The sequence below is a fragment of the Lepidochelys kempii genome, chromosome 3 (assembly GCF_965140285.1).
Source record: "Lepidochelys kempii isolate rLepKem1 chromosome 3, rLepKem1.hap1, whole genome shotgun sequence".
Classification (NCBI taxonomy): domain Eukaryota; kingdom Metazoa; phylum Chordata; order Testudines; family Cheloniidae; genus Lepidochelys; species Lepidochelys kempii.
This window is the reverse complement of record NC_136382.1, coordinates 126,210,669-126,235,542: the sequence shown is the minus strand read 5'-3', so window position 1 is coordinate 126,235,542 and position 24,874 is coordinate 126,210,669. Positions and strand designations below refer to the sequence as shown.

Sequence of the window (24,874 nt, the reverse complement as noted above, 5' to 3'; positions counted from 1 at the left end):
TTTTGCTTTTTTGTTCACAGTTTACTTCTTTTCACAATTCTGTTTTCATTTTGGCTCAGATTCTGCCTCCTATAGTTATGGTGAGTACTGTTTTACTCCTTAAATAGACCCATTGATTTCACTCGGATTACTTGTGGAGTAGGACACTGTTCTATTGCCTCTGGGTAAGCATGGCAGAATGTGCTCCTCTTTCTACCAGGGAAGCAGGTGAGGTAATTCCTACACAAGTCAGTGAAGCAGGTCACAGCCAATTGCAATAGAGAATTTTCTCTAAGATTCTTAATATTCCCAGAATCTCTATTCTTCCTCCCCCTGTGCAGAGTGGTTCAGCAAGTAGCAACTCTGTCTGAAGCCCTCTTCTTTGACTTTCCATTTCCTTTTCTTAGTTGTTACTTATTTTTTCAAGTGTTTGCCTTTTTGTTATGCATTGGTGGTTCTGCTCTGTTCTGAAGTTTCATTTCTCTACTTGACCCCACTCCCATATTTAGGCCTCTGTATAAGTCGCCTAATTTTCAAAAGTGGTAAAGTGCCCAAGAGCTCCCAGAAGATTCAGTGCTCATGGATGTTGAGCACTCTTTTCTCATCACTTCTGACTGCAGATTCCTCTTCAATTGGACCCCCAAAAAATCATCTTAGCTACATGGGATGGAAATGTGAACTGTAAAGCTGGAATCTACAGAGCCTCAAGACATTCTAAATGTGACACACAGCAGTTACCATAGTAACTTCACAATGTAAATTCCTTAATCTTTTGCCCAGAGTTCTAAAAAGAGGATTTGGAAGGTACTGAAATAACATGTTTGTGAGGGGATTGATTGTATGTCAGACTGCAACGGGGGAAGGTTGGATTTGCCTTCTGATAAATTGGATATGGACTTTCAGCTCTGAGGAGGAAATCTTTAGACAGAGAAGAGACTGTTTGGGTATCTCTAAGAGCTCTAAGGAGGAGACTTTGAAAAAGACCTGTTAGGAAAGAGTAAGGACTAAGTAACTGCTGCAAGGATTATCAGTGGTATACACCTCTATTTGTGTGTGTGGAAGACTGGGAGGGATTTTATTCTCTTCTGTGGTAAATTAGCAGGAAGGTAAAGTTTGAATATTTAGTTTTTATTATTTTTCTATTTTGTATGTAAATATGGTTTCATTTTTTTATCAAAAGTTGACATGAAATATTATGTCACAATCCTAAATCAAATATTAGACATTGCATGTATACAGCCAACCTCAGTAAAAGGGTAGTATAACCTTTTTCGTACTCTCTATTTAGCACTTTTAAACAATTGACAGTTCTCGTGTCTTTCTTATTAGTTTTGTGTGTTCAAAAAAAGTCCATCTTTTATGTTGAACTGTTGACGTGTGTGTAGATAAAGGATATGTAAGGATATGAGAGGGAGTGAGGAAGCTGCTCTGCAGGAGACTTGAAGCCTGGAGCAGGGTTACTAAATAAGCCAATCGGAGACACCTGGCTCAGGAAAGGAACCTTAAACAGCAGATTCCTTTGTTAGAAAGTTGAAGCAGTTCTGGGGGGCAGGGCTGACTGAGAAGCCACAAGGGAGTCAGCTTGGGCAGGGCATCTGCAAGCCCAGAAGAGAGACTCTGTGAAGGAATCCTTTTCATGCACTCAGGCTCTGAGGTAAGAGCCATGCCCTGGGACAGATTTTTGGGACTCTGTTTCCCTTTTAAGTTTCTTTGGGGACCACCTACCCCCAGAAAGGAGCCTGAACAAGCTATGTGTTGATGAGACAAACTTTTGTTAAAGTTTCTTGGACTCCTATTAAAGAAAACTGCCTCCCCACATCATTCCGGGAGGGGAGGTAATGGGGTTGGGCAGGTCACTCCTCCCTCACCCTGCTACAAAAAAATGCATCCGATGAAGTGATGTGTAGCTCACAAAAGCTTATGCTCAAATAAATTTGTTAGTCTCTAAGGTGCCACAAGTCCTCCTTTTCTTTTTGCAAAAAAATTAAGTTATTCTCTGTTAAAATATTAATTCACTCTCACAATACTCTAAAATTTAAGCTGAGGCATACGAGAGATTTCATGCTACTCTGCTTGGCTATGGAAAGTTAGAAACAAACTGAACTGTGGTTGCAAACAATATAATAAACTCTTTGAGTTCCTCATTACAGGCAGATGCAGTATATGCAGAAGATTTCTATAGAATCGGTCACATACTCAAACTTATTTTTCAAAATTCCTATTCAAGCTATAAATGTGGCACTTGGTTACATTAGAAAGGTTGTTGGTAGAGACGAACAGCCAGAATGGTAAGTTTGTAAAAATGAAATTGTAATTGACAAACATAGGATTCATCAACCACAGGTGATCAATTTGCAGCCATATTTGGAGTTTCAGTGAGTGTTAATAGCTAGATAAGCACTGGTGCACCAAGGTACCACAGATTCTCCAAACATCAATGGTACCCATCATTGTCTCCCTCCAGTTCTTAAGTGCTAATGGAGAGTCATGGTGCCAGAGAGATGAAAAGGGGATTCCCTTAAGCCAGGGGTTCTCAAGCTGGGGGTGATGACCCTTCAGGGGGTCACAAAGTGGTTATGTGGGGGGTCACAAGCCCAGCCATGTGTGGGGGCTGTCATCCCCAAACTGCTGTTAAATTAAAATTTAAAAACTCCATTTTTAATTTATAAGGGGGGGTTGCACTCTGAGGCTTGCTATGTGAAAGAGGTCACCAATACAAAATGTTTGAAAACCATTGCCTTAAACACTGATGTGCCCAGAGATGGAGAAGTCACCAATGCACTGAGGATTGGGTTCTCCCTGTCGGTATTCATGGACTGACTCTCCCCCCAGACTTGGTGGTACATTTGGATATTTTTTAATGTTTTCTAGTGTCTTTAAAAAAGGAACTAACTCTAGGGACTCCTACACTGTTCTAGTTTGGAGGTGAGGAGTCTGCCTCCCAAATTGTGAAGCTTTGGTAGTTCCCACCAGTCACTTACTCGGAGAATGGATGTGAGGGTGGGAATCTGTTACAACATACAGTTTCAGACAACAGCAGTTCCAGATAAGTAATTTCTTTATAGCAGAGAAAAATGCTTCACTCCCAGTAGTGATATTGCTAAGAAGGGTGATGAGTGCTAAATCATTTAGATTTATTGTGAGCTGCTATTACTTTATCATGTTAGTTTAATTTGCCATTTTCCAAAGACTCTAAAATCTTGAACTGTCTGCATATCATTATTCTGTAATATACAACACACATCCAGTCAACACTGGACTGGGATTACAAACAGGTCAGTGGAAATATACTAAAATGACTGCATACAAGCATTTATTCTGTCATTTTTATTCTATTACAGTGTTTATTTAAATGACACAGAACACATTTTAGTTTCTTGTTTTCAATCCCTTGGGCAAAATAAATAGCATACGTCTCTAATACAGATGTACGTATGTTGTAGTTACAGCAGGGTTCCTTCAGAGGGAATGAAATGATTCCCTTGACGTAAGTATGCTCCACAGTGGCTCACTATGGTACTCCCATGTGGTAACGTATCATCTCAGCTGCTAATGATCTTCTTACCCTTGTTGACGTTAGCAGACTATTCCCCCAGGACATTTCCTTTTGTTTCCCTTGTCAGCTGGTCTAAGAGAAGAGAGAACTGCTCAGTCTTGACTTCTCTGCAGATGTTGAGAGTTCCACTGCAAAGTTCAGCACAAATCTGTTTGTTTTCAATGTATTCAGAGACATAGGCAGCAGAAAGTAAGCCAGTAAGCAAAGCTCCTCAGTCTATTTCAGATTCTGTGGCTGATGAGAAGTGGAAGCTGGGAGTTTGGAGCAACTTCACAGGGGTATAATAACTTCATTACTTCTCTTTTGCCACAGGAATATTTTTTGTTCATTTCCTTAAAAAAAAAGTTACAGGTGAAAATATGGCAAATAAATAAAATGGGTAGTAATGAGAGCAATATAACAGGCAACAAAGGGAAAAATGCAGAACTGAAGTAAAGATATTTGCATACAACTTGAAATGTTTCCAGGGCTTCTACAATACAGTGAAACAAGGACCATCACATCATATTCCTATTACAGTGCCAGATCCTTTTTTTGCTGCATCAGAAGCACAGAGTTCAGCCAATGCGCATGGCCCAGCTGGGTTCTGAGTCCCTGAAACAGTGCTTCTGGCCAGAGGTGAGAACTTCCCATGGCATTGTCCCAGCCACCCTGGCCTGCCCTCTCCTCTATACGTAGTCTGGATTCTACCCCCGCCATATATGGCTGAGGGGGGTCACTCAGAGCTTGATGGAGGAGAAAGCAGTGCCTGTCCTTTCCATTCCTATGTGAGATCTGGACTCTCTGAAGAGAATTATCAGGTCATTCATGCACATAAATACCCAATTTGTGCATGTGGTCGTGATAACTGAGTGCAAAAATTAGACAAACAATTTCACTTCTACATTTTTGAACACTAAATTGCATGGCCGACCTATAAATATCTTCTGAATATGTCTCCCAGCATGTGCTAACATATATCCCTTGAAAAAAGAATCCTAATCCAACAGTGCAAAGTCTCGGTGTGCACACACCTTTTATTTGACAGTGTGTGTTACATAATCAGCCAGTATCAACCAATATGTACTTCACCATTTGTTCAGGAACACAGTGGGGAAGCAGTCGGGACTAGTTATTGTAATTTTAGCTAGTCCTGGTTTCTGACACAATACAGACATAAAGACATTTGAAGTTCTCTGATACACAGACCCACTTACTATTACTCTTTTTTCCATCCCTGTGTTTGTACTTCTCTCCTTGGGTTCAGGCTCTTAGGAGCTGGGAGTAGTTGCCAAAATTGGATAGATAGGCTAAGGGCATCAAGGATGTTGTTACTTGAAACATTGCTTCCATGCAAAACTAGAGCTTAGACCCCTCTCATGCGGACTAATGCAATATGAAGACAAGCTCATAATGATAAATCTGCTTGTATGTTATTTCTGTACCATTTGTCTGTCTTGTCTGTTAGTGTCTGCCCGAAGCAGCTTATAATCTATCTCTTGCCATATTACAAATGCCCATACTACATTAAATATACATTATTAAGGTTGCAGAAATGCCATCATTATAATAACTGAGTGCTTTACAAATATTAATGAATGTGTTTTTCACCACACCCCTATGAGATGACTGGGTATTATTCCCCGTTTACAATGGGGAACTGAGGCACAGAGAGTTATGTTTAAAGTATCCACTAATTTGGCATGCCCAATTTGAGATTCCTAGGACCTGATTTTTCAGAGTATTTAGCTTTATACAGTAATTTATGTGCTCAGAACATAGCTCCCATTGACTTCAGTTGCATCTCTGAGTGCTCAGCACTTCTGCAATGCAGACTCTAGGGTCTTATGTTTTTTAACACCCAGAAAACCAAGAACTCACAATTAGTGGCCACCTGTGAAAAATTGGTTTAAGTAACTTGCCTAACATCACCCAGCAACTCTGTGGCTGAGTCAGGGACAGAATACAGCTCTCCAGGGCAGCATTCAACTGCCTTAACCACGAGACTCCCTTTTCTCTTTCTGCAATCCCCTGCCTCCTTCTCTACACACTTGCCAGCTGCCACAACTATTGAGGCTAGTGTCCTACAGGCAACAGTCTCCTTCACTATGCAACCCTGATGTATTTGCAAAGCAGGTTGATCCATGTATCAACATGCATAAGCACAAGAGGGCCAAATTAAGGGTGCATAGGCAAACTTTAATTCTGATATTTCTTAACTTTTGAGTGCTGGACTTTATAACATTAATAAACTTTTACCATACATATTTTGTATGTAACTTCCTAGCATGGGGGAGCTAGAGCTGTTCAAATAAAAGATCACCAGATTTTTTTTTTAACATGAGCAAAACAGTGAATTTTCCACTAGCTTTGTTCTCTGAACCAGCTCAACTGTTTTGGCTGAAAGTTAAAAAAAAAAAAAAAAAAGGAAAGAAAGAAATCAGCCTGAGTCAGGCATCTGGCCTGGAAAATTTCAGTCCAAACAGCTAGTTTGACAAAGTTATAAGCAACATAAAACAGGGCCCTATAAATGGATGTGTCAAGCAACCTTAATGACAGGTGGTGCTAGCACCTCCTCCCCCCACCTAATGTTTGTACAGCACCAAGCACAACTGGTCTCCAATCTTAGTTGGAGCTTCTAAGCACTACTGTGATACAAATAATATGTCCAGTCCTCCTTTGAGGTTCTAACTGGTGTCAGAACTAGTTGCTTGGGATCAGGAAGCCACAACCACTGTGGTTCCCATGTGCTCAGACCCAGTGAAGAATCATGTTATGGCCTCACTTGACTCTGTCCAGTCACAACTTCTAGAGGCCTGCTCATAAGTCATAAGACTATTGCATCATCCATGGCTAAACATGAGCAAACTAAACTCAAGGGGCCCAGGAGAGCACAGAGAGAATGCATGATCATATTTTTAATTGATGACCAATCTACCTTGAGCAGTGTCATTTTGGCATCTCAAGTGTGTGGAGTTTGTGGGTGAAGCTTAGACTACTACTACTTTCTTTCCCCCTCTCTCCCCATGTCTGGAAAAAAAAATCTCCCCTGACTGATATCCCAGAAGTCCCTTTGATTTCCATGGAGTTCTATGAGGTGTAAATCTGGGTGATATTTGACCTGACTTCATATTGCAGTTTCCCCCCATTAACGCTCCTGTTGACCATAAACATCAGCCCTTAATCTGTGCATCTGAAACATATTCAAATACAGTACCACATTATTTTTCTGCACAGAACAGAAAGCAGTTCAACACCAAAGGGAAACTACAGTGCTGTTGTTACTAATAAGTTTTTGACTACAAATGACTGGTCATTTTACTAGGTGTCTCCTCAATACACCCATCAGATAAATTGTGGTTGAGATGCTGAAAGACTGCTTGGCATCATGGTTTTTTCAGTACAACTCTAGTCTATCAGTGTGCAGCTGTGAGAGAATCATCCCCCTCTGTAAAATAGAAGTTTACATCTTCTATTATAAAATATGCATATCTGAAGGATGAAACTTTGAAAGCACAAAATTCCAAAATTAAGGTTCCCATTTAACACAAAATATTATAAAACCAAAACAAACTTAGCAAGTAGCTTGAATTGTACTTCACCTCCCAATTATAGTTGACTGCCTTCCGGTCCTATCGCACATCCAGCCTCCACAGATTAGAAGAGCTGCTCAGACTTCTCATTTTCTTAACCATGTTAATGCAAATGCAAGGATCCCACTACACCATGACCTGCAGAATCCACCAAAGATGAGATTAAAATCCTTCAACCCTCTGTGCAACTGTATTAAGACCCTTACACCGAATTTCGGTGCTGAGGCTCAATGGAGAGTCGTATGAAGCATTTTGCTCAAAACAAACTGCTTGTCATTGATCCTGTTGAGGAACCACCGGGTTTTGATTTGTGTTGGAAAGGCTGGTGCAGATTGAATAGCATCTGGACAGCTCATGGGAGATGTGGACAAACCCCGTTTAAATGGAAAATGAGGCAAACACCTGTATGTAACTGTGATCACCAGGCACAAACAATAGAGTTCATCATATCTGAGTGTTCCGTTTGTTCTTTTTCTGGGGCCCTGAAGGATATTCAGCAGCTCACTTCTGTGGTAATGTGCTGGCTGTCAAACTTAGATATAAATTTGTAGTTGTTGCTACCTACCCAAGCTACATGAAAGCAGGACCGGCTTTAGGCACCAGCAGAGCAAGCACATGCTTGGGACGGCACAATTGCAGGGACGGCATTCTGGCCATCTTTTTTTTTTTTTTGGGGTGGGGGGCAAAAAACCAAGAGCTGGCCCTGCATGAAAGAAGGAGAAGACAGCAGAACCTCAGATTTACAAACACCCCGGGAATAGAAGTTGTTCATAACTCTGAAATGTTCATAACTCTGAACAAAACGTCAAGGTTGTTCTTCCAAAAGTTTACAACTGAACATTGGCTTAATACAGTTTTGAAACTTTACTATGCATAAGAAATTCTGCTTTCCCTTTATTTTTTAGTAGTTTACATTTAACAAGTACTGTACTGTATTTGCTTTTTTGTGTATATGTCTCTGCTGCTGTCTGATTGCATACTTCCAGTTTCAAATGAGGTGTGTGGTTGAGCAGTCAGTTCGTAAGTCTGGTGTTAGTCACTCTGAAGTTCTACTGTATCCCCATAACCACCTTCTATGTACTCTTTCCCTTCATCCTTCTAATCTTTTTCTCTGTTCCTCTTCTATCTTCCCACCTTTAGTTTAGACTGGAAGTTCTTTTGGTCAGGGGTTGTCTTTTATAACCATGTTAAGTGCTATGCACACCTGTGGTGCTATATGTAGAGAGGTTAGTCATAATTACACATGCTAAGGCTGAGTCATTCAAAGTTGTCAGATTGTGAACCACTTAAAACTGAGATTCTCTTATGGCACTTCCCCTCACTACCCCACACATTCTTTGTGGCATCATTAATGCCTGGGTATGATGGTGTTGTGGCTTTTTTAAAGAACATTTGCAAAGTATTAAGGAGAAAAGATTTTAAAAATAACTGCTTTAATGAGCTGGATAGCTACTTGGTTATATTCCCCCCATTTTGTAGTTGAACTATTTCCTTTCCCTCCTTGCAGGTTGTCAACCTTAATTCCCTGCTCCACCACAGACTTCCTGTGTGACCTTGGGCAAGTCACTTAAACTCTCTGTGCTTCAGTTCCCCATCTGTAAAATGGGGGTAATAGCACTTCCCCACCTCACAGAGGTATTATGAGGGTAAATACATTAAAATTTTTGAGATCTACTGCTGGGAAGTGATATAGTAGAGACAGGAATTATTATTAATAGTATGTAGAAGTAGTTGTACCGAGTTGTCTCATAGTGCTTGCAGCTCCCACATTCTCTCCAGGTCACCTGACAGTTTGTTCTTCTCTGGTCTAATCAAGAATTGATTGTACTTGGATTAACAACAAAGAAACTTATCAGTCTTTAGATCCTAAGCACAACCTAAATGAAGGAACTCTGCTCAAAAACTGACACATGCCCAATTGCATTTTTTTAGAATGGCAAACTCACTTCTTGTTTAAATTGCACATTCTTCAGAGGTGTGATGGAAGCAGCTTTGCTAACTAATTGAAGGTGCCTCACAAACCACAATTGTAAGAGACAGTGTATTAAAGTACACAACTATGAGCAATGTGGCCTAGTTAATTATAAGAGTTTCCAGGAACATGGCATATTTTGGGAATTACAATCTGTACACGTATTGAACTGTAGCAGGAATGATTATCAGCATAGTTTCTGTCCACAGCCAACCAGACTGTAGTAATATCCCAAAGGATTCTAATATCTGAAAAAACAGGACATGCATATATTGCTCTTGCAACAGTTGATGACATTACCAACTCATACAATGCAGGAACTAAATTCCCTAGATCATTTCCTTACACAGTGCTAATGATTCCAGAGATTATTACAGAATATCTTAAGTTACACCCTGATGGTAGAGACTGAGCTGGAAATAAAGTAGATGCACTCTCCCAGGCTCTGCTCACAAAGAAAGATCAATCTGCTTGGTATGCCAAAATAAGAAACCACTTACTGTAGAATGTGCAGGTTTTCCTGCATGATCTGCCATTTTAACAACAGTTAACAATTTTGTCAATTAAATTATGGTCATTGTTATGCTTCAAAGTTAACAGCCACTGAAACAAATGGGGCAATTCATGTTTCTCTGAATCATTGTTTCAGGTTGTCTGTGGAATCAGGGAGATATCACTCCACTGTGTTAGACTTGGTTCACATTTGAAAATTTTTCAACCATAAGAGCTAGAGAATTGATGTTAATTGAAAGTTTAGAGTTTGGAGCACAAGATGAGGTAGGATCAGAGTCTAAAATAGGGAAAGAATAAGTAAATAATTACTTAGACAAGATAGATGTCTTCAAATCACCATGGCCTCATGAAATGCATCCTAGAATACTCAAGGAGCTGACTGAGGAGATATCTGAGCCATTAGCACTTATCTGTGAAAAGTCATGGAAGACCGGAGACATTCTAGAAGACTGGAAAAGGGCAAATATAATGCCCATCTATAAAAAGGGAAATAAGGACAACCCAGGGAATTACAGACTAGTCAGCTTAACTTCTGTACCTGGAAAGATAATGGAGCAAATAATTAAGCTATCAATTTGCAAACACCTAGAAGATAATAAGGTGATAAATAACAGTCAGCATGAATTTGTCAAGAACAAATCTTGTCAAACCAACCTTATAGCTTTCTTTGACAGGGTAACAAGTGGTAGATGTGGTCTATCTTTACTTTAGTAAGGCTTTTGATACTGTCTCTTGTGACCTTCTCATAAACAAACTAGGGAAATACAACCTAGATGGAGTTACAAAAAGGTGGGTGCATAACTGGTTGGAAAACCGTTCCCAGAGAGTAGTTATCAGTGGTTCATAGTCATGCTGGAAGGGCATAACGAGTGGGTTCCCGCAGGGATCAGTTCTGGGTCCAGTTCTGTTCAATATCTTCATCAATGATTTAGATAATGGCATAGAGAGTACACTTATAAAGTTTGTAGACGGTACCAAGCTGGGAGGGGTTGCAAGTGCTTTGGAGGATAGGATTAAAATTCAAAATGATCTGGACAAACTGGAGAAATGGTCTGAAGTAAATAGGATGAAATTCAATAAGGACAAATGCAAAGTACTCCATTTAGGAAGGACCAATCAGTTGCACACATACAAAATGGGAAATGACTGCTTAGGAAAGGGTACTGCGGAAATGGATCTGGGGGTCATAGTGGATCACAAGCTAAATATGAGTTAAAAGTGTAATGCTGTTGCAAAAAAAGCAATGTATTAGCAGGAGTATTGTAAGCAAGGCACGAGAAGTAATTCTTCCTCTCTCCTCTGCACTGATTAGGCCTCAACTGGAGTATCATGTCCAGTTCTGGGTGCCACATTTCAGGAAAGATGTCGACAAATTGGAGAAAGTCCAGAGAAGAGCAACAAAAATGATTAAAGGTTTAGAAAACATGACATATGACGGAAGATTGAAAAAATTGGGTTTGTTTAGTTTGGAGAAGAGAAGACTGAGAGGGGACTTGGTAACAGTTTTTAAGTACATAAAAGGTTGTTACAAGGAGGAGGGAGAAAATTATCATTCTTAACCTCTCAGGATAAGACAAGAAGCAATGGGCTTAAATTGTAGCAAGGGAGGTTTAGGTTGTACATTAGGGAAAACTTCCTAACTGTCGGAGTGGTTAAGCACTGGAATAAATTGCTTAGGGACGTTGTGGAATCTCCATCATTGGGGATTTTTAAGAGCAGGTTGGACAAGCACCTCTCAGGGATGGTCTAGATAATACTTAGTCCTTCCTTGATTGCCGGGGACTGGACTAGATGACCTCTCGAGGTCCCTTCCAGTTCTATGATTCTATGATAGCCTCTTCAAAAAATAAAATAAAAGTGCTGTCTTGCTAAGCCAGTGTGAGCCATTCTAGTGTGTCCTTGCTTGAAACCCTGCACTCCGGTAAGTGAAGGAAGGACTGATTTTATGGACCATTGTTTTATTTTTTAAGTGTCATATTACTGACAAGATACAGCTGTCATTACAAGGGAAGAAATTTCATTTCAAACCCTGTTTTTAAAAATGTTTATAACTTTCTGGGAAAGTGGGGGAATGGCTGATATTTTTTCCCCGTCAGTCCAAAGATGAATTTTTTTTTTAAATTTAACATTTTGTTCAGTAATTTTGAATTAACAGATCATGGTAATAGAAGACTTTCCCAACACACTCTTTTTTGCATTCTCATTACTCCCAAAATTTAAACTTGCCGTGGACTTGCTTGTCAATAAAGATGGATACCATGGATTGTTTGGACAAAACTTAATGAAAAAATTGTATTGAAAATTGTGTACTACATGTGTTTGGTATTCCACTTTCCACTAAGGGCCAAATTCTGTCAATTCCGCCTATCCCCATTGACTAAATGAGAACCATCTACATAGAATGGGACTGAATTTTGCCCTAAGCTTTTAACTTGCTAGGCAGGATTCACATACTATGTGTTAAGATAAATGCACCTTTGTATAGTTTAATTACTAATCAATTTATTTGAATGTCTCATAACTCTTAAAGTTGCAGAGCTTGAGTTACAAAAAAGGACTTGGTGTGTTTATGTGCTGTCTTTTAAATAAACACAGGTGTACAGATCCAGGGCATTCCCTTTTATATCCACTTTCTCCATTCTTTTGATGTATTAACTGATTCTGTTAGCAATCTGCTGTTGAATAAAATCATTAATGAAAAGAGGCCATTCCACCAGTGATGTCTGTTGTATTCATTGCATGGAAATGATCCACAAAGAAGGGCTGCTTCACATTATAGTGTAGATTTGTAGAATAGTGCAAGTACAAACATCAAACTGAGATCGACAGATATTCCACGTGCTTCCTTCAACACTGAATGTCCCTGGGCATTACATTTCCCTGTATTCCAAAAGAATAAATTCAGTATACATCAGGTCCTCCAGGTCACAGTGCTTGTTTTACTGCTGTAAAAAGAGCCCGCAGGGCTTTTTCTTTTTTAAAGCTGGAAGGGCTTCACCAACTCATCCTATGGAAAGTAATTGTTCCTGTTTTTGGTGTAAACTGGATACGTTCAGGTGCTCATTAGAAGAACCAACCCCAAGGATGCTGTAACTCAGGGTTACAACCTTCGGCATGCAGCCCATCAGGGTAATCCACTGGTGGGCTGTGAAACATTTTGTTTACGTTCACCATCTGCAGGCACAGTCCCCCGCAGCTCCCAGTGGCCGTGGTTCGCCATTCCTCGCCAATGGGAGCTGTAGGAATTTAGGGGAGGAGAATTGAGCCCCAGTTTATTACAGAACTCGTTGTTATGTGGGTTGGGGACTGTTTTGCCTCAATTACTGTTACTCTATCTTGAGTAACATGCTTTCCCTATGGAGACTGAGAGTTGGAATTTTAATGGACCAGTATGTTCAGTTCTCATGTAGTTCAGTTTGGAAGAATTGAAACTCAACATATTAAACACTGTGGTTCAAGTTCCATTTGGGACATGTCTGTCATGAAAGCTTGTTGACTTTGGGCCTGCTCCAAAGTCCATTGGAGACTGTGGAAAGACTATATTGACTTCAGTGGACTTTGGAACAGGCCATTTATGAATATTGAATGAATAACTTGTCTTTGCTTTTAAGACCCTTGATGCTGAAGCCCTGTCCTGTCGCCTCTTGGTTAGCATCTAGCCTTTGACCTCTGCTTTCCCTCAGATACCATTGTGCTTTTCCCAATGCTGCCACTGGGAGAAGCATAGTGGAAAAATCTGCAACACCACTATATTGTCCTTGAAATTCCTCCTTAAAACCCATCAGTGTGATGCGTGTCCCCTCCACCCCCAAAGAAAAAGATAGTGGCTAGGAGGCTAGTGTGTTGTGACTGCTGTTTATTATTCTAATCTTAATTGTCTCGTTGATACCTTGTGTGTGTCATCCCCTCCTCCCCATTTGTTTGTTATATTCACTTATTGATATTCTTAGATTGTAAATTCTTTGGTACAAGAGACTGTCTTTTCATGTGGCATGTCCTATGCCTAGCACTAATAAGATCCAAACCTTGATTAGGGCCTCTAGATGCTTCCTTACTAGAAAATATAAATAATAATAAAGGCATTAATTGTGAACTGCAAGACCTCTAAATGTCTGGTAACCTATATACCAAAGCCTTGCATAAAATATTTACAGGAAGAATGAAATGCTGTTTCACATTAAGCAGATTATACAGCTAAAATTATTTAGCTCAGAGAGGAGTCTGAAATCACAATGTCATGGTGAAGGTGCGGAACAATATATAGCCATGGATTGGTGTTTATGATGTTGGAATTACTATCTTAAATGACAGGTTTCAGAGTAGCAGCTGTGTTAGTCTGTATTCGCAAAAAGAAAAGGAGTACTTGTGGCACCTTAGAGACTAACCAATTTATTTGAGCATAAGCTTTCATGAGCTACAGCTCACTTCAACCACTGAATGCATCCGATGAAGTGAGCTGTAGCTCATGAAAGCTTATGCTCAAATAAATTTATTAGTCTCTAAGGTGCCACAAGTACTCCTTTTCTTTTTATCTTAAATGAAGATCTAATCAGGCTGCATATAACATGATAGACTCTTTGCTGATTTTAGCTTCGTGGCATTTGGTTTATTCATATTCTGGCTGTCAGTTGGAGTTGTAGTGAGAATCACATCTTGAAATGCTATGAAAGCCGTATGATTGCAAGGACAATCACATTGGACTGATCCAGCCAGGGATGGTGATCTAATGTCTTTGATGTACACTTCCGTATACAATAAGTATGTCACACTGCAAAGTGCAAGAGGTCCATTGATAAGTTTTTAACAGGACTAATTAGAATGGCTCAGCTGGGCATATCTCTGTACTCTTTGTGCATAGAATTTTCAATGTAAGATTTATTTTTCGGAACTAAGGTCAGGCATAATGGTTCATCACCATGAAATCTGTTATTTTACTTAGCATCCTTCAAACAAATTTGAGGAGATGAACACGATTAGTGATATCAGACTTTCCTTGTAAATTTTGTCCAGAACTTTGTCACCAACGCTTTTTTTTTTTAAAAAAATGTTTCTTTGATAGTGGGTGTACGACATGTCCAAAAAGTAATAATTTAGCTTGTGGGATCAAAAATAGAAAGATACAGATTGTTCCCTGTTTTCTTATTAGAAATAATTATGCAGCAGAAGACACATGAGACTGTAGGTTCATAATAACCTTCATGTCATAGAGGGTCTCTTATTGTATGATCACTTTCCCTTTGTTCACTTGCTGAAGTGTTGCATAATCCTTTAAAGATATGCCACGTTGCTATATCTGTCTTTATAACTTGAAATGTAAACTTCAAAAAATGCACAGTATAGCCTGTATGTATTCTAAAAATGGAAGACATGATGAGATATATTTCTATAATTTATGCTTCTTTTTTTGATGTTAAGCCAGGCAACATCATCAATGTGCTCTTGGTCATTAAGGCTTGCGCCTGCACCCAAAGAAGTAAATGTGGGTATTGTCATTGGCGTCAAATAGAGCAGAATCGAGCCCTCAGTTTCTAGCCTTGCACATGTGGGATCTGGTGGCAACTCACTTCCCCAGCTTGTCTAATAGTGTCCTAATTTAAGAGTAACAGCAAAGCTCACCTGTTTAATCAGACTGTTGCTGTGGCTCTAGGTGTGGAATTTTATACTCCTTGACTGTTGGCAAGCCAGTTGAATATATATCAGTAAAAACAGACATTTCAACCAAAATAATTAACTTAAGTCAGAGAAAGTCTTGTACAACAGTACAAAGTTTCTTGAAGGACAATATCTTGTTCTACATTCATTCTAGAACCTAATTGTTTGCTTTGTTTCCTCACAGATGAGTCACCTCCTAAGGAAGTCAGCAGGGTAAGTACTGCTTTACAGATATCTCTCCATCCCACACTAGAAAAAAAAAAAAGAGGTCTCTCTGGCCCACTGGTCACCTGAGGTAACTTTCTTTCAGTCTCTGATCAAGGCTATGCTCTATTCCCTGAATGAATCAGATCTCCAGAGAAGTATATCTAACTGACAACTTGCAGAGCAATTAAAATACAAAATCCTATTATTCAAAACATTTGATTAGTTGTAAATGAGTGAAGGTCACATCTTTTCATTAGCAAAATAAGGGAGCTTATACAGGAGCTACTGGTATGATCCCATGTGAACAAGGCTGCTTAAACAAAAACAGGAAATTCATAGCAACTTTGAATGTTCTGACTAGTTGTTAATATGACTACCCACTATTTAATCAGTATTACTACCATGAGAGATGGCATGCATGATACTATTGAAGAGGAAACAAGGCAAGGATTATGTCCTATATAATTCTGCCCTTTGAGATATGGTAGGGTACAGAAGAACTAAATTCACTGATGTAAAATATTTTGCAATCTATTGAATGAAAACTAATATGACACAACTTCAGTGTTTGAGAATTATGTATTTCTTTCTGTCTCAGTGCCCTATTTATCTGGGTGATATATACAATGAACAAATACTTCATGTTGAAAGAGTTACCATAGTCTACCATGTAGTATCTTGTGGTAACTAGGTGGTGATGTCTTTCTGCTCCCATGTTGTACCTTGATATTTTGGTAAATAATTCTGCTCTATTTGCATTCTTAACCTTCCATCTGCCACACAAACAAATGGTTGCCACCTTTTTTATTCCTTCTAAACACACTTCTCTGCTTTTCCCTTTTTCACTGTGGACTCTCTTCCACCAGTGACATTACCATGTCTGTCATCTCATGAGCCAGTCATAGATATAATCATGTAATTAAGGGACATCAATAGCCTTTTCTACACTTCGCTTATGAATGGTGGATTTGCTTGATGCATCAGCCCTAGCCAAACGATGGTCTTTTTCAGTGCCTTTTTTCTTTCACACCTATTAATGCTGCCCTCACAGCGGGGAAAAAAAAAAGGAACATTAGCCCAATAACCATCAATCTTACGATAACTTTGAATAAGCTAAAGGTAGAAAGTTTTATAGACAATCAAGTTCAGTATCTCTTTCAATCAGAATATTTGTTTACATTTTTTCCTCAAGATTTACAAATGTTATTTGATTTTGTTGATACATTTTTCATGTAGCAACTTTAATTTTTAACAGTATCAAAAGTCACCACAGAAGACTACAACATAGAAAAACAAATCTAGAGTAACAATACTATTACTTTTAAAGGAATTTAAGTATATACTGCACTTAAAGGTAAAACCAACAGCAATCAGTTTATTATTTAAGCATATTTTCAACACATTTGTCATCCAAACCTTTTAGTATATCTGTCTGTGAGGGAGAAGTGATAATAAAATAACCTTTGAAGAAAACCTTCTGCCCAGAAATAGGTTAGAATCTTTTAAATGGGTGGAAATTTAAAGATTAAGGATCTACTATAAAGTCAATCTTTCCAAATTTCTTAAACATTACTAAGATCACGTCTTGACATGATTATAATCCTTATAACAATGACACAGCATAAAATAAAAGTTAGACAAGGAAGAGGAAATAAAAAAGCATTATGTAGCATTAGTTACTTTTCTGACACTATCCTGGTATTTAAGTTATTAATATAAATAATTATACATGTGTAAAATAATTACTCTCAAACAAATACAGTAGCATCATTATCTGAATCAGGACTAGCCTTTCAGGTTTCAGTTTCACACCCAGAATTGTATTGTACATCTGCAGTTTTCATCTTCACTGTGGTCTGAGTCTTTAAGGGGATAAGTCTAGTAGAGACTGTTTATCCAAGATATGTGAAATCTGTTGAAATTCCGGGGATTACATGCATGGTTTTTTGAACCCAACTACTGAGTGCTAATTGTGTACTGTAATCTTGAAAACCGTATCTTGTTTTACGAAAGAAATAAGCATTGTACAATTCATCTTTTCCAGGCACGCACTTACAAAACTGTTAGTCACTATCAGAAAGGTGTTTCTATGGCAAGAGTCCTAGACTGAACGGATAGTGGGTTGCTTGGCCCAATGGCCACAGTTCTTTAGGGGTTGATTTGCCACTCATACAACTCAGCACTAACTCCCTATCACAATCCACACAAAGGAACACAAAATTTTCCAGCATAAACCACACGCAAATCAACACACAAACCCCCAGTACAGTCCCCAGACAAAAATCAGTCAAACCACCCACAAAGCAATACAATCAGCACACACACTGACCCCAGACACACACAGCCCCTCACTGTAACATGCACCTCTCATTTGCCACCCACACAAATCAACACATATCTCCCAGCACAATGCACACATTTGCCCAAGTCATCAGTTTAAGGCTTGTTAGAGCTACCTGGGCATGGAGTCTAGAACCTTCTACCCCTACCACCTCCCTAACTAGCTGCCAATATGGAGAGTTCTGAAAACAGTCACTTGGTTGAGCTGTGCATGCATCAAACCTAGATTCATTAAAATGATCATGGTGTGGGAGGGGTAACTAATGAGAGGGTAACTAGTGTGTAACTGCTGTTTTCTTAACCAAAATCATAGAAAAGAAGAAATGCCACCTCACTCATCTCAGAACAGTCTGAACCTAATTGTAATTTGTCATATTTACCATATAAAAGCATAAACTTGAGCGGCGAAGCCAAAGGTATTATGTGCGTGTGTGTATGTAATTCTGAGTATTGAATTTTCCCCTTAGTTTCCTCCAAAACATCCTGTACGGTGGGAGAAATTTGTGCCTTTTTAGTTTTTCTAGTTTCTGTAAAATCAAAATCTATTTCTGAATAAATAAAAGTTCCTGAGAATGGAGATGTTTAGTTTCCTTACCTGTAGTTTTATTTCTCACAATGGAGGGAATCAGCTGGTATTATCATTACTCATTAGGTAAGCCTTACTAATTTCACAGCAATACAGGCATCTTAAGCGCTTCCCCCCGACCACGCTTTCCTTCCTCCCGGCTTTGAGTTCAGACTCCTTTTGTGAGTCTGCTGCAGGACCATACTCTTATTACAGGTGAAATCTTCTGAAGCTGAAACTATGTAAACTAGTTAGAAGAGAGAGGTAATACCACTGTAAATTGTAAATTTAATAGAATAAAGACTATAACATCTACAGTCTGTTTTATCAAAAACATTTTGATATATAGGAAGAGTTTATCCAAGCCAGATGCTTTCTGTTATGGGAAATAAAATTTACAAGTAAGGAAACTAATTGTCTCTTTCTCAGTCGTGGATAGTCATGTATCTGGACATTGCTTATGGGAAGTAATAAGAAGTAGGCTGATTCTTAGAGTGACAGCTGGTTCCCAAAATAAGTGGAAGGGCTGCAAATAGCAATCTGCACCTCCCACCAGTTCCCGCTCCCCCGAGGTTGATTGTATTTTTGAGGTGAAAAACTGGGGCACTTTACAGAAAAGGAAAGTGTGGGAGAAAACAATAGTTTTACCCTGTTACTCCTTAAGTATTCTCTCGTAAAGCAATTTCTGCTCCTCCAATCTAGGTGTGATCCTACCATCTCCTGCTCAATTCACACACAATCTCATTCATCAGTTGACTCCCCTGCCAACCTGACACATACTTTTCCAGCTCACAACCTCCCAAATCCTCACCAGCTCAAGAAATAGCCCTCCACATACTCACTCTCCTCTTCCTACTTAACATTTCTATAGTGTGACAAAGTTCCTGCTCCACCCTGATGGGTCCTGCACTTATTGGCGGATTTGCTCCCCTTGGAGCTTCACGGCAGCCCTCAGCTTGGCCGTTTTTCTGAATTCACAGTCCAGGTCGACTCCTCCTGTGTCTGACCAGGAGTTGGGAGGATTTGGGGGGAACCCGGGACTGCCCTCTACTCCGGGTTCCAGCCCAGGGCCCTGTGGAATGCAGCTGTCTAGAGTGCCTCCTGGAACAGCTGTGCGAGAGCTACAACTCCCTGGGCTACTTCCCCATGGCTTCCTCCCAACACCTTCTTTATCCTCACCATAGGGCCTTCCTCCTGGTGTCTGAAAATGCTTGTACACCTCAGTCCTCCAACAGTCCGCATTCTCACTCTCAGCTCCTAGTGCCTCTTGCTCCCAGCTCCTCACATGCACACCACAAACTGAAGTGAGCTCCTTTTTAAAACCCAGGTGCCCTGATTAGCCTGCCTTAATTGATTCTAGCAGCTTCTTGATTGGCTGCAGGTGTTCTAATCAGCCTGTCTTAATTGTCTCCAGAAGATTCCTGTTTGTTCTGGAATCTTCCCTGTTATCTTACCCAGGGAAAAGGGACCTACTTAATCTGGGGCTAATATACCTGCCTTCTATTACTCTCCTATAGCCATCTGGCCCGACCCTGTCACATATACACCCCCCCCAGCCCCCGCTCAACACTATGGGGTTGGGCAACTTGGGACGTCAGGCAGTGTACTTGGGACGTCAGGCAGTGTACTCTTCAGGCAAATCATAATAGGCCTTCTGGGCCTCCCCACACAGGAATGGAGCGAGGATGCCAGACCATTGTTCTCGGGGCCAAACCTCCCACAAGGCTGTCCTCTAAAAGGCTAGGAGGTATGCCTCTACATCATCCTCCCGCATCATTTTCTGCAGCCAATTGCTGGCCCGCATGATCTGCGTCCCATCATGGCTGCAGTTCAGCTCTGTAAGGGCCTTTAGCTGGTTTACCAGTTCCCGCAACGTAGCCCGGTCTTGAGCAAACCTTAAATGAACAAAGACACAGGTTTTGCACAACCTGAAGCCTCTCTGAGCCTTACTGGGGCATCAGGCGGGCCCCAGGAAGAGGGGCGGGTCGTGGATCCTGTTACAGAAATTCAGTGTCAGAATTCTTCTCCCTACAACCTGACACTCATCACCAGCACGGGGTCAGAAGCTCCAGTCCACCCTGCTCAGAAATTCCCCATGACTTGTTGCTGGGTCTGGAAAAGCAGTAGAGGAGGCTGTAGGGAGCATGGGATCTGGAATATCCTGTTCTATGTCTTCTCCATATGGTGCATGAACTTCAGGAGTTTGAGAGAGAATGTACAAAGAGTGCTAGATTCTGCGCCTGTGGGGTTAGAGTCAGCGAAGCCTGTATTCCCTATTTTATACTGCCTTCCTCTGAGGCTTGCAGTCTGTGTGCTGAGGGCCAAAAGTCCCCTGGTGGCAGTCATATATATTGTAGCTTCTAGGGGCTGGAACAGCTTCTGCTCCCCCAAGAGGCAGGGGGTCTGGAGCAGTTTTTATAGTTGGGGTTCTGAGAGCCATTGAACCAAACTGTAAACCCTGTATATAATGGAAATCACTTCCACCCAGGAGGTGCGGCAGCACCCCCAGTACCTGTAGTTTCAGCATGTATGCCAAGAGTCCTGCCAGTAGCATCAGGTGCTACTGCACCCTGCAATACATCAGTAACACTACACAGCTGTGACATTACTGGTGCAAGTTAGCCCCATTAGCTACTCGTGGCTAACTGCTCCTTCTGGGAAAGGAAGAAACATCAATATAGGGCAATATTTTCCCCTCTAAAACAGTGGTGTCCAAGCTTTTCAGCCTGAAATCCAAAAATATAATTTCAAAAAGGTGGGGAAAAGATCCAAGGCCAGAAGGGACCATTGTGATAATCTAGTCTGACGTCCTGTATAACATAGACAGTAGAACTTCCCCAAAATAATTCCTAGAGCATATGTTTTAGAAAAACATCCAGTGTTGATTTAAAAATTAGCAATGAGGGAGAATCCATCATGACACTTGATAAAGTGTTCCAATAGTTTATTATTCTCACTGCTAAAAAATTGTGCCTTAATTCCAGTGTTAATTTGTCCTAAATTCAATTTCCAGCCATTGGATCATGTTATACCTCTCTCAGATAGATTGAAGAGCCTATTATTAAATCTTTGTTTCCTATGTAGATACTTACAGACTATAATCAAGTCACAGCTTAGCTTTCTCTTTGATAAGATAAATAAGGTGGAGCTCTTCGGGTCTATCACTATAAGGCATATTTTCTAATCCTTTATACATTCTCATGGCTCTTCTCTGAAGCCTCTTCAATTTATCAGCTTTCTTCTTGAATTGTCTACACCAGAGCTGGACACAGTATTCCAGCATCAGTCACACCAGTGCCAAATATAAAGGTAGCCTCTCTACTCCTACTCAAGAAACCCATTATACCTCCAAGGATCACATTAGCCCTTTTGGCCATAGTGTTGTATTGGGGCTCATGTTCAGCTGATTATCCACCATGACCCCCAAATCTTTTTTAGAATCACTGCTTCCCAGGATAGAGTCTGCCATCTTGTAAGTATGGCCTACCTTCTCTGTTTCTAGATGTGTACATCTACATTTAGCTGTATTAAAATGCACGTTGTTTGCTTGTAGGGTGACCAGATATCCAAATTTTATAGGGACAGTCCCGATTTCTTTTTCTCACATAGGCACAATTATCCCCCAACTCCTGTCCCGATTTTTGACACACGTTATCTGGTCAGCCTATTTGCTTGTGATCTGCAATCTTTGTCAGTGATAAATTTGTTTTCTTCCAGGTCATTGATAAAAATGTTAGAGTGAAGGGCTAAGAACAGATCCCCGTGGGACCCCTCTAGAAACACACCTGCTCAATGATGATTGCTCATTTACAATCACATTTTGAGACCTATCATTTAGCCGGTTTTTTAATTTCATTTAATGTGTGCAATGTTAATTTTATATTCTAGTTTTTTATCAAAATGTTGTGCAGTATCAAGTCAAACACCTTACAGAAGTCTAAATATATTACATCAGCACTATTATCTTTACCAACCAAACCTGTAATCTCATCCAAAAAAAAGATATCAAGTTAGTTTGAAAGGATCTGCTTTTCATAAATCCATGTCGATTGGCATTGATTACTTTGCCCTTCTTTAAGTCTTTAGTAATAGAGTCCTTATTATCAGCTAAGCTGCTCCATTATCTTGTCTGAGATCAGTCTCAGACTGACAAGCCTATAATTACCCGGTTCATCCCATTTAAACTTTTAAATACTGGGACAATGTTCACTTTATTCCAGTCTTCTGGATCTTCCCCAGTGCTCTAAAACTTATTGAAAATCCATATTAATGGTCCAGCAAGCTCCTCAACAAACTCTTTTAAAACTATTCAATGCAAAGTATATGGACCTGCTAATTTTAAAATGTCTCATTTTAGCAGTTTCTGTTTAACATCCTCCTGAGATACTAGTGGAATGGAAACAGTATTGTTATCCGCATATGATGAGACTATATAATCTGCTTTTTCCCCAAATACAGAACAGAAATATTTATTGACTACCTCTGCCTTTTCTGCATTATTATTGAACAAAGAAATAGAACTAAAACATTTCTTTGTTTACTTTTTGTAATTTTTCACTTTATTTGCTCACTTAGTTTGGATGAAGGGAAGCTGGAAGAATCATAGGCTGCATCAGTCAAGGATGGAATATCAGCCTTGTAGTGCTCAGTGAAAGAATTTTAAACCTGAAAGGGTGATATTGCATATCAGGTTAAAGCTTTGGGAAACAATTTGTAGAATGTATTTTGCTACCCTTAGGAGGTCTCTTATGGAATGCTTTGCAAGTTAGACATATGTTTTATATGATCCATCAAGCAACTGAGTACTGGAGGCCTTTGAGCTTTTTTTTGCTTTCCCTGAAGAATAAGGTCTCTGACGTTCTCTGTTTTAATCCAATGTAGATGGACTTTTTAAAGCTGATTTCACGTCCAGAGTATAAACATTAAAGAGAAAAATAGAACTCTGGTTTCTGTTTGTGTGCAAAGTCAGAAGAAAAAATTAAAGATAGAGTTCTCCAAACAACAGACATCTCAAATCACTTACTCTAACAGAAGTAATTGCTAAAGAAAGGAGACTGAAACCAATATAGTGAGGTCTCCACTAGAGGATTAAAAACAAGATTGTCCAAGGGACCACAGACCCAGGCTGAAGTGTCATGGTTGCACTGTGAATCTTTTTTGCACAACAGCTATGAAGAAAGGAATTGTGAAGGTATAGGAGAAGCCTGATACCAAGTTTCTTGGATTAGTAACCCTGAAGGCAAAGGACTGACGTGTTAGGTAACTGAGCCTTAATCCCTAATGCAGGCTATTTATGAGAAACTGAAAGATTTCTGAGTAAATTTATGCTGAGGTCAGTCCTCCATATCCTTTTACATGGTAGAGATATCTGGAGGGCTTTTGAAATTAGGGGGATAGTGTGGTTATCTATAAAACTAATTTATCTGTGTACTCATCCTACTGTTAATTGTATAATTGAGGGGATATTTAATAATTTACTTTATTTTGTTCAGATTTAAAATAATTAAAATGATGCCAAAGCTCTAGATGCCCTAACACATCATTAACAATGCAGTAAAACCCCAGCAGCATTAATCATTTCAACAGGAACTCAGCCAGCCAGCCAGCCACATACTGAAACTCCTTTCCACCCCTTAATTGTTCTGGGAATCATTTCCTCATTCCTCTCCAAAAATCCTATCAAACACATTTCTTTTGCAGCATGCTCAAAAGGCCTCCAGATTCAGGTTATTTAGGACTAAGCAGGGGAACAGTTTCCAGAGTCATGAAGTTCTGACAGAGAATGCTGTGCCAGCTCTCCCTCTCTTTTATTGTGAGGGGATCCAGCTTGGGTATCTCCCATGACTGCAGCTGGAAGTGGGAGAGAGGCAATCCCTCAGATAGGCCAGTCCCAACTCTTTTATAGGCGTACAAATCATAAGAAACACCTTAAACTCCAGTCAGAGACCAGTGAGGCTTCAGTATAGATCTTGGAGCCAATTGAGTACAAAGCTAACTTATCTGCATACAAATGTGCAGTGCAGAATTTTGGGGTGTAAATGTGGGTATCCCTATTCCTCAAACGTTTAATATTAGTCACTTTGTATGTAATATGTTGTATATTAAATAAGTATGGTTCACTGCATAATTTTAATGGACTCCGTCTGGCACGCAGAGGTTAATACACAGCACTACAAATGGATGTGTGTGTATATAAAGTTGTAGACATCTTTGTTAGCATATATTGTATTCTCTAAGAAACAGTATATAATAATCTAGACTGTGGTAGTGCACTGCTTACCTTCAGTAACAACCCAAAACAGGTTCAAATGTAATTGGATTGTAAATATCTCTCTGCTCAAGAATTGAATTCTGAAAATAATAAACTTGAATAATTGTAGAGTTCTCCAGACCCAGCAAAAATACAATTTTTGAAGTAGTTTTAAGTCTGTGTGGGAGTTTTAAAGGCAATAAATGGTACATTTTCATTTCTGGAAATGTTGTAAAAAGTACTTTTGTCTGGATCACAGACAATTTAC

General features: G+C 39.7%; 1 protein-coding gene across 3 annotated transcripts in view; it reads left to right on the top strand.

Moving 5' to 3' along the window:
- Positions 1–24,874, top strand: part of PDE10A (phosphodiesterase 10A) — a 574,288-nt gene that overhangs the window by 433,990 nt on the left and 115,424 nt on the right. For all 3 annotated transcript variants that reach the window (XM_073337888.1, XM_073337887.2, XM_073337882.1), the window contains one exon: positions 15,429–15,457. In XM_073337888.1, coding sequence (XP_073193989.1) covers positions 15,429–15,457 — 29 coding nt within the window. The remainder of the gene's footprint in view (positions 1–15,428; positions 15,458–24,874) is intronic.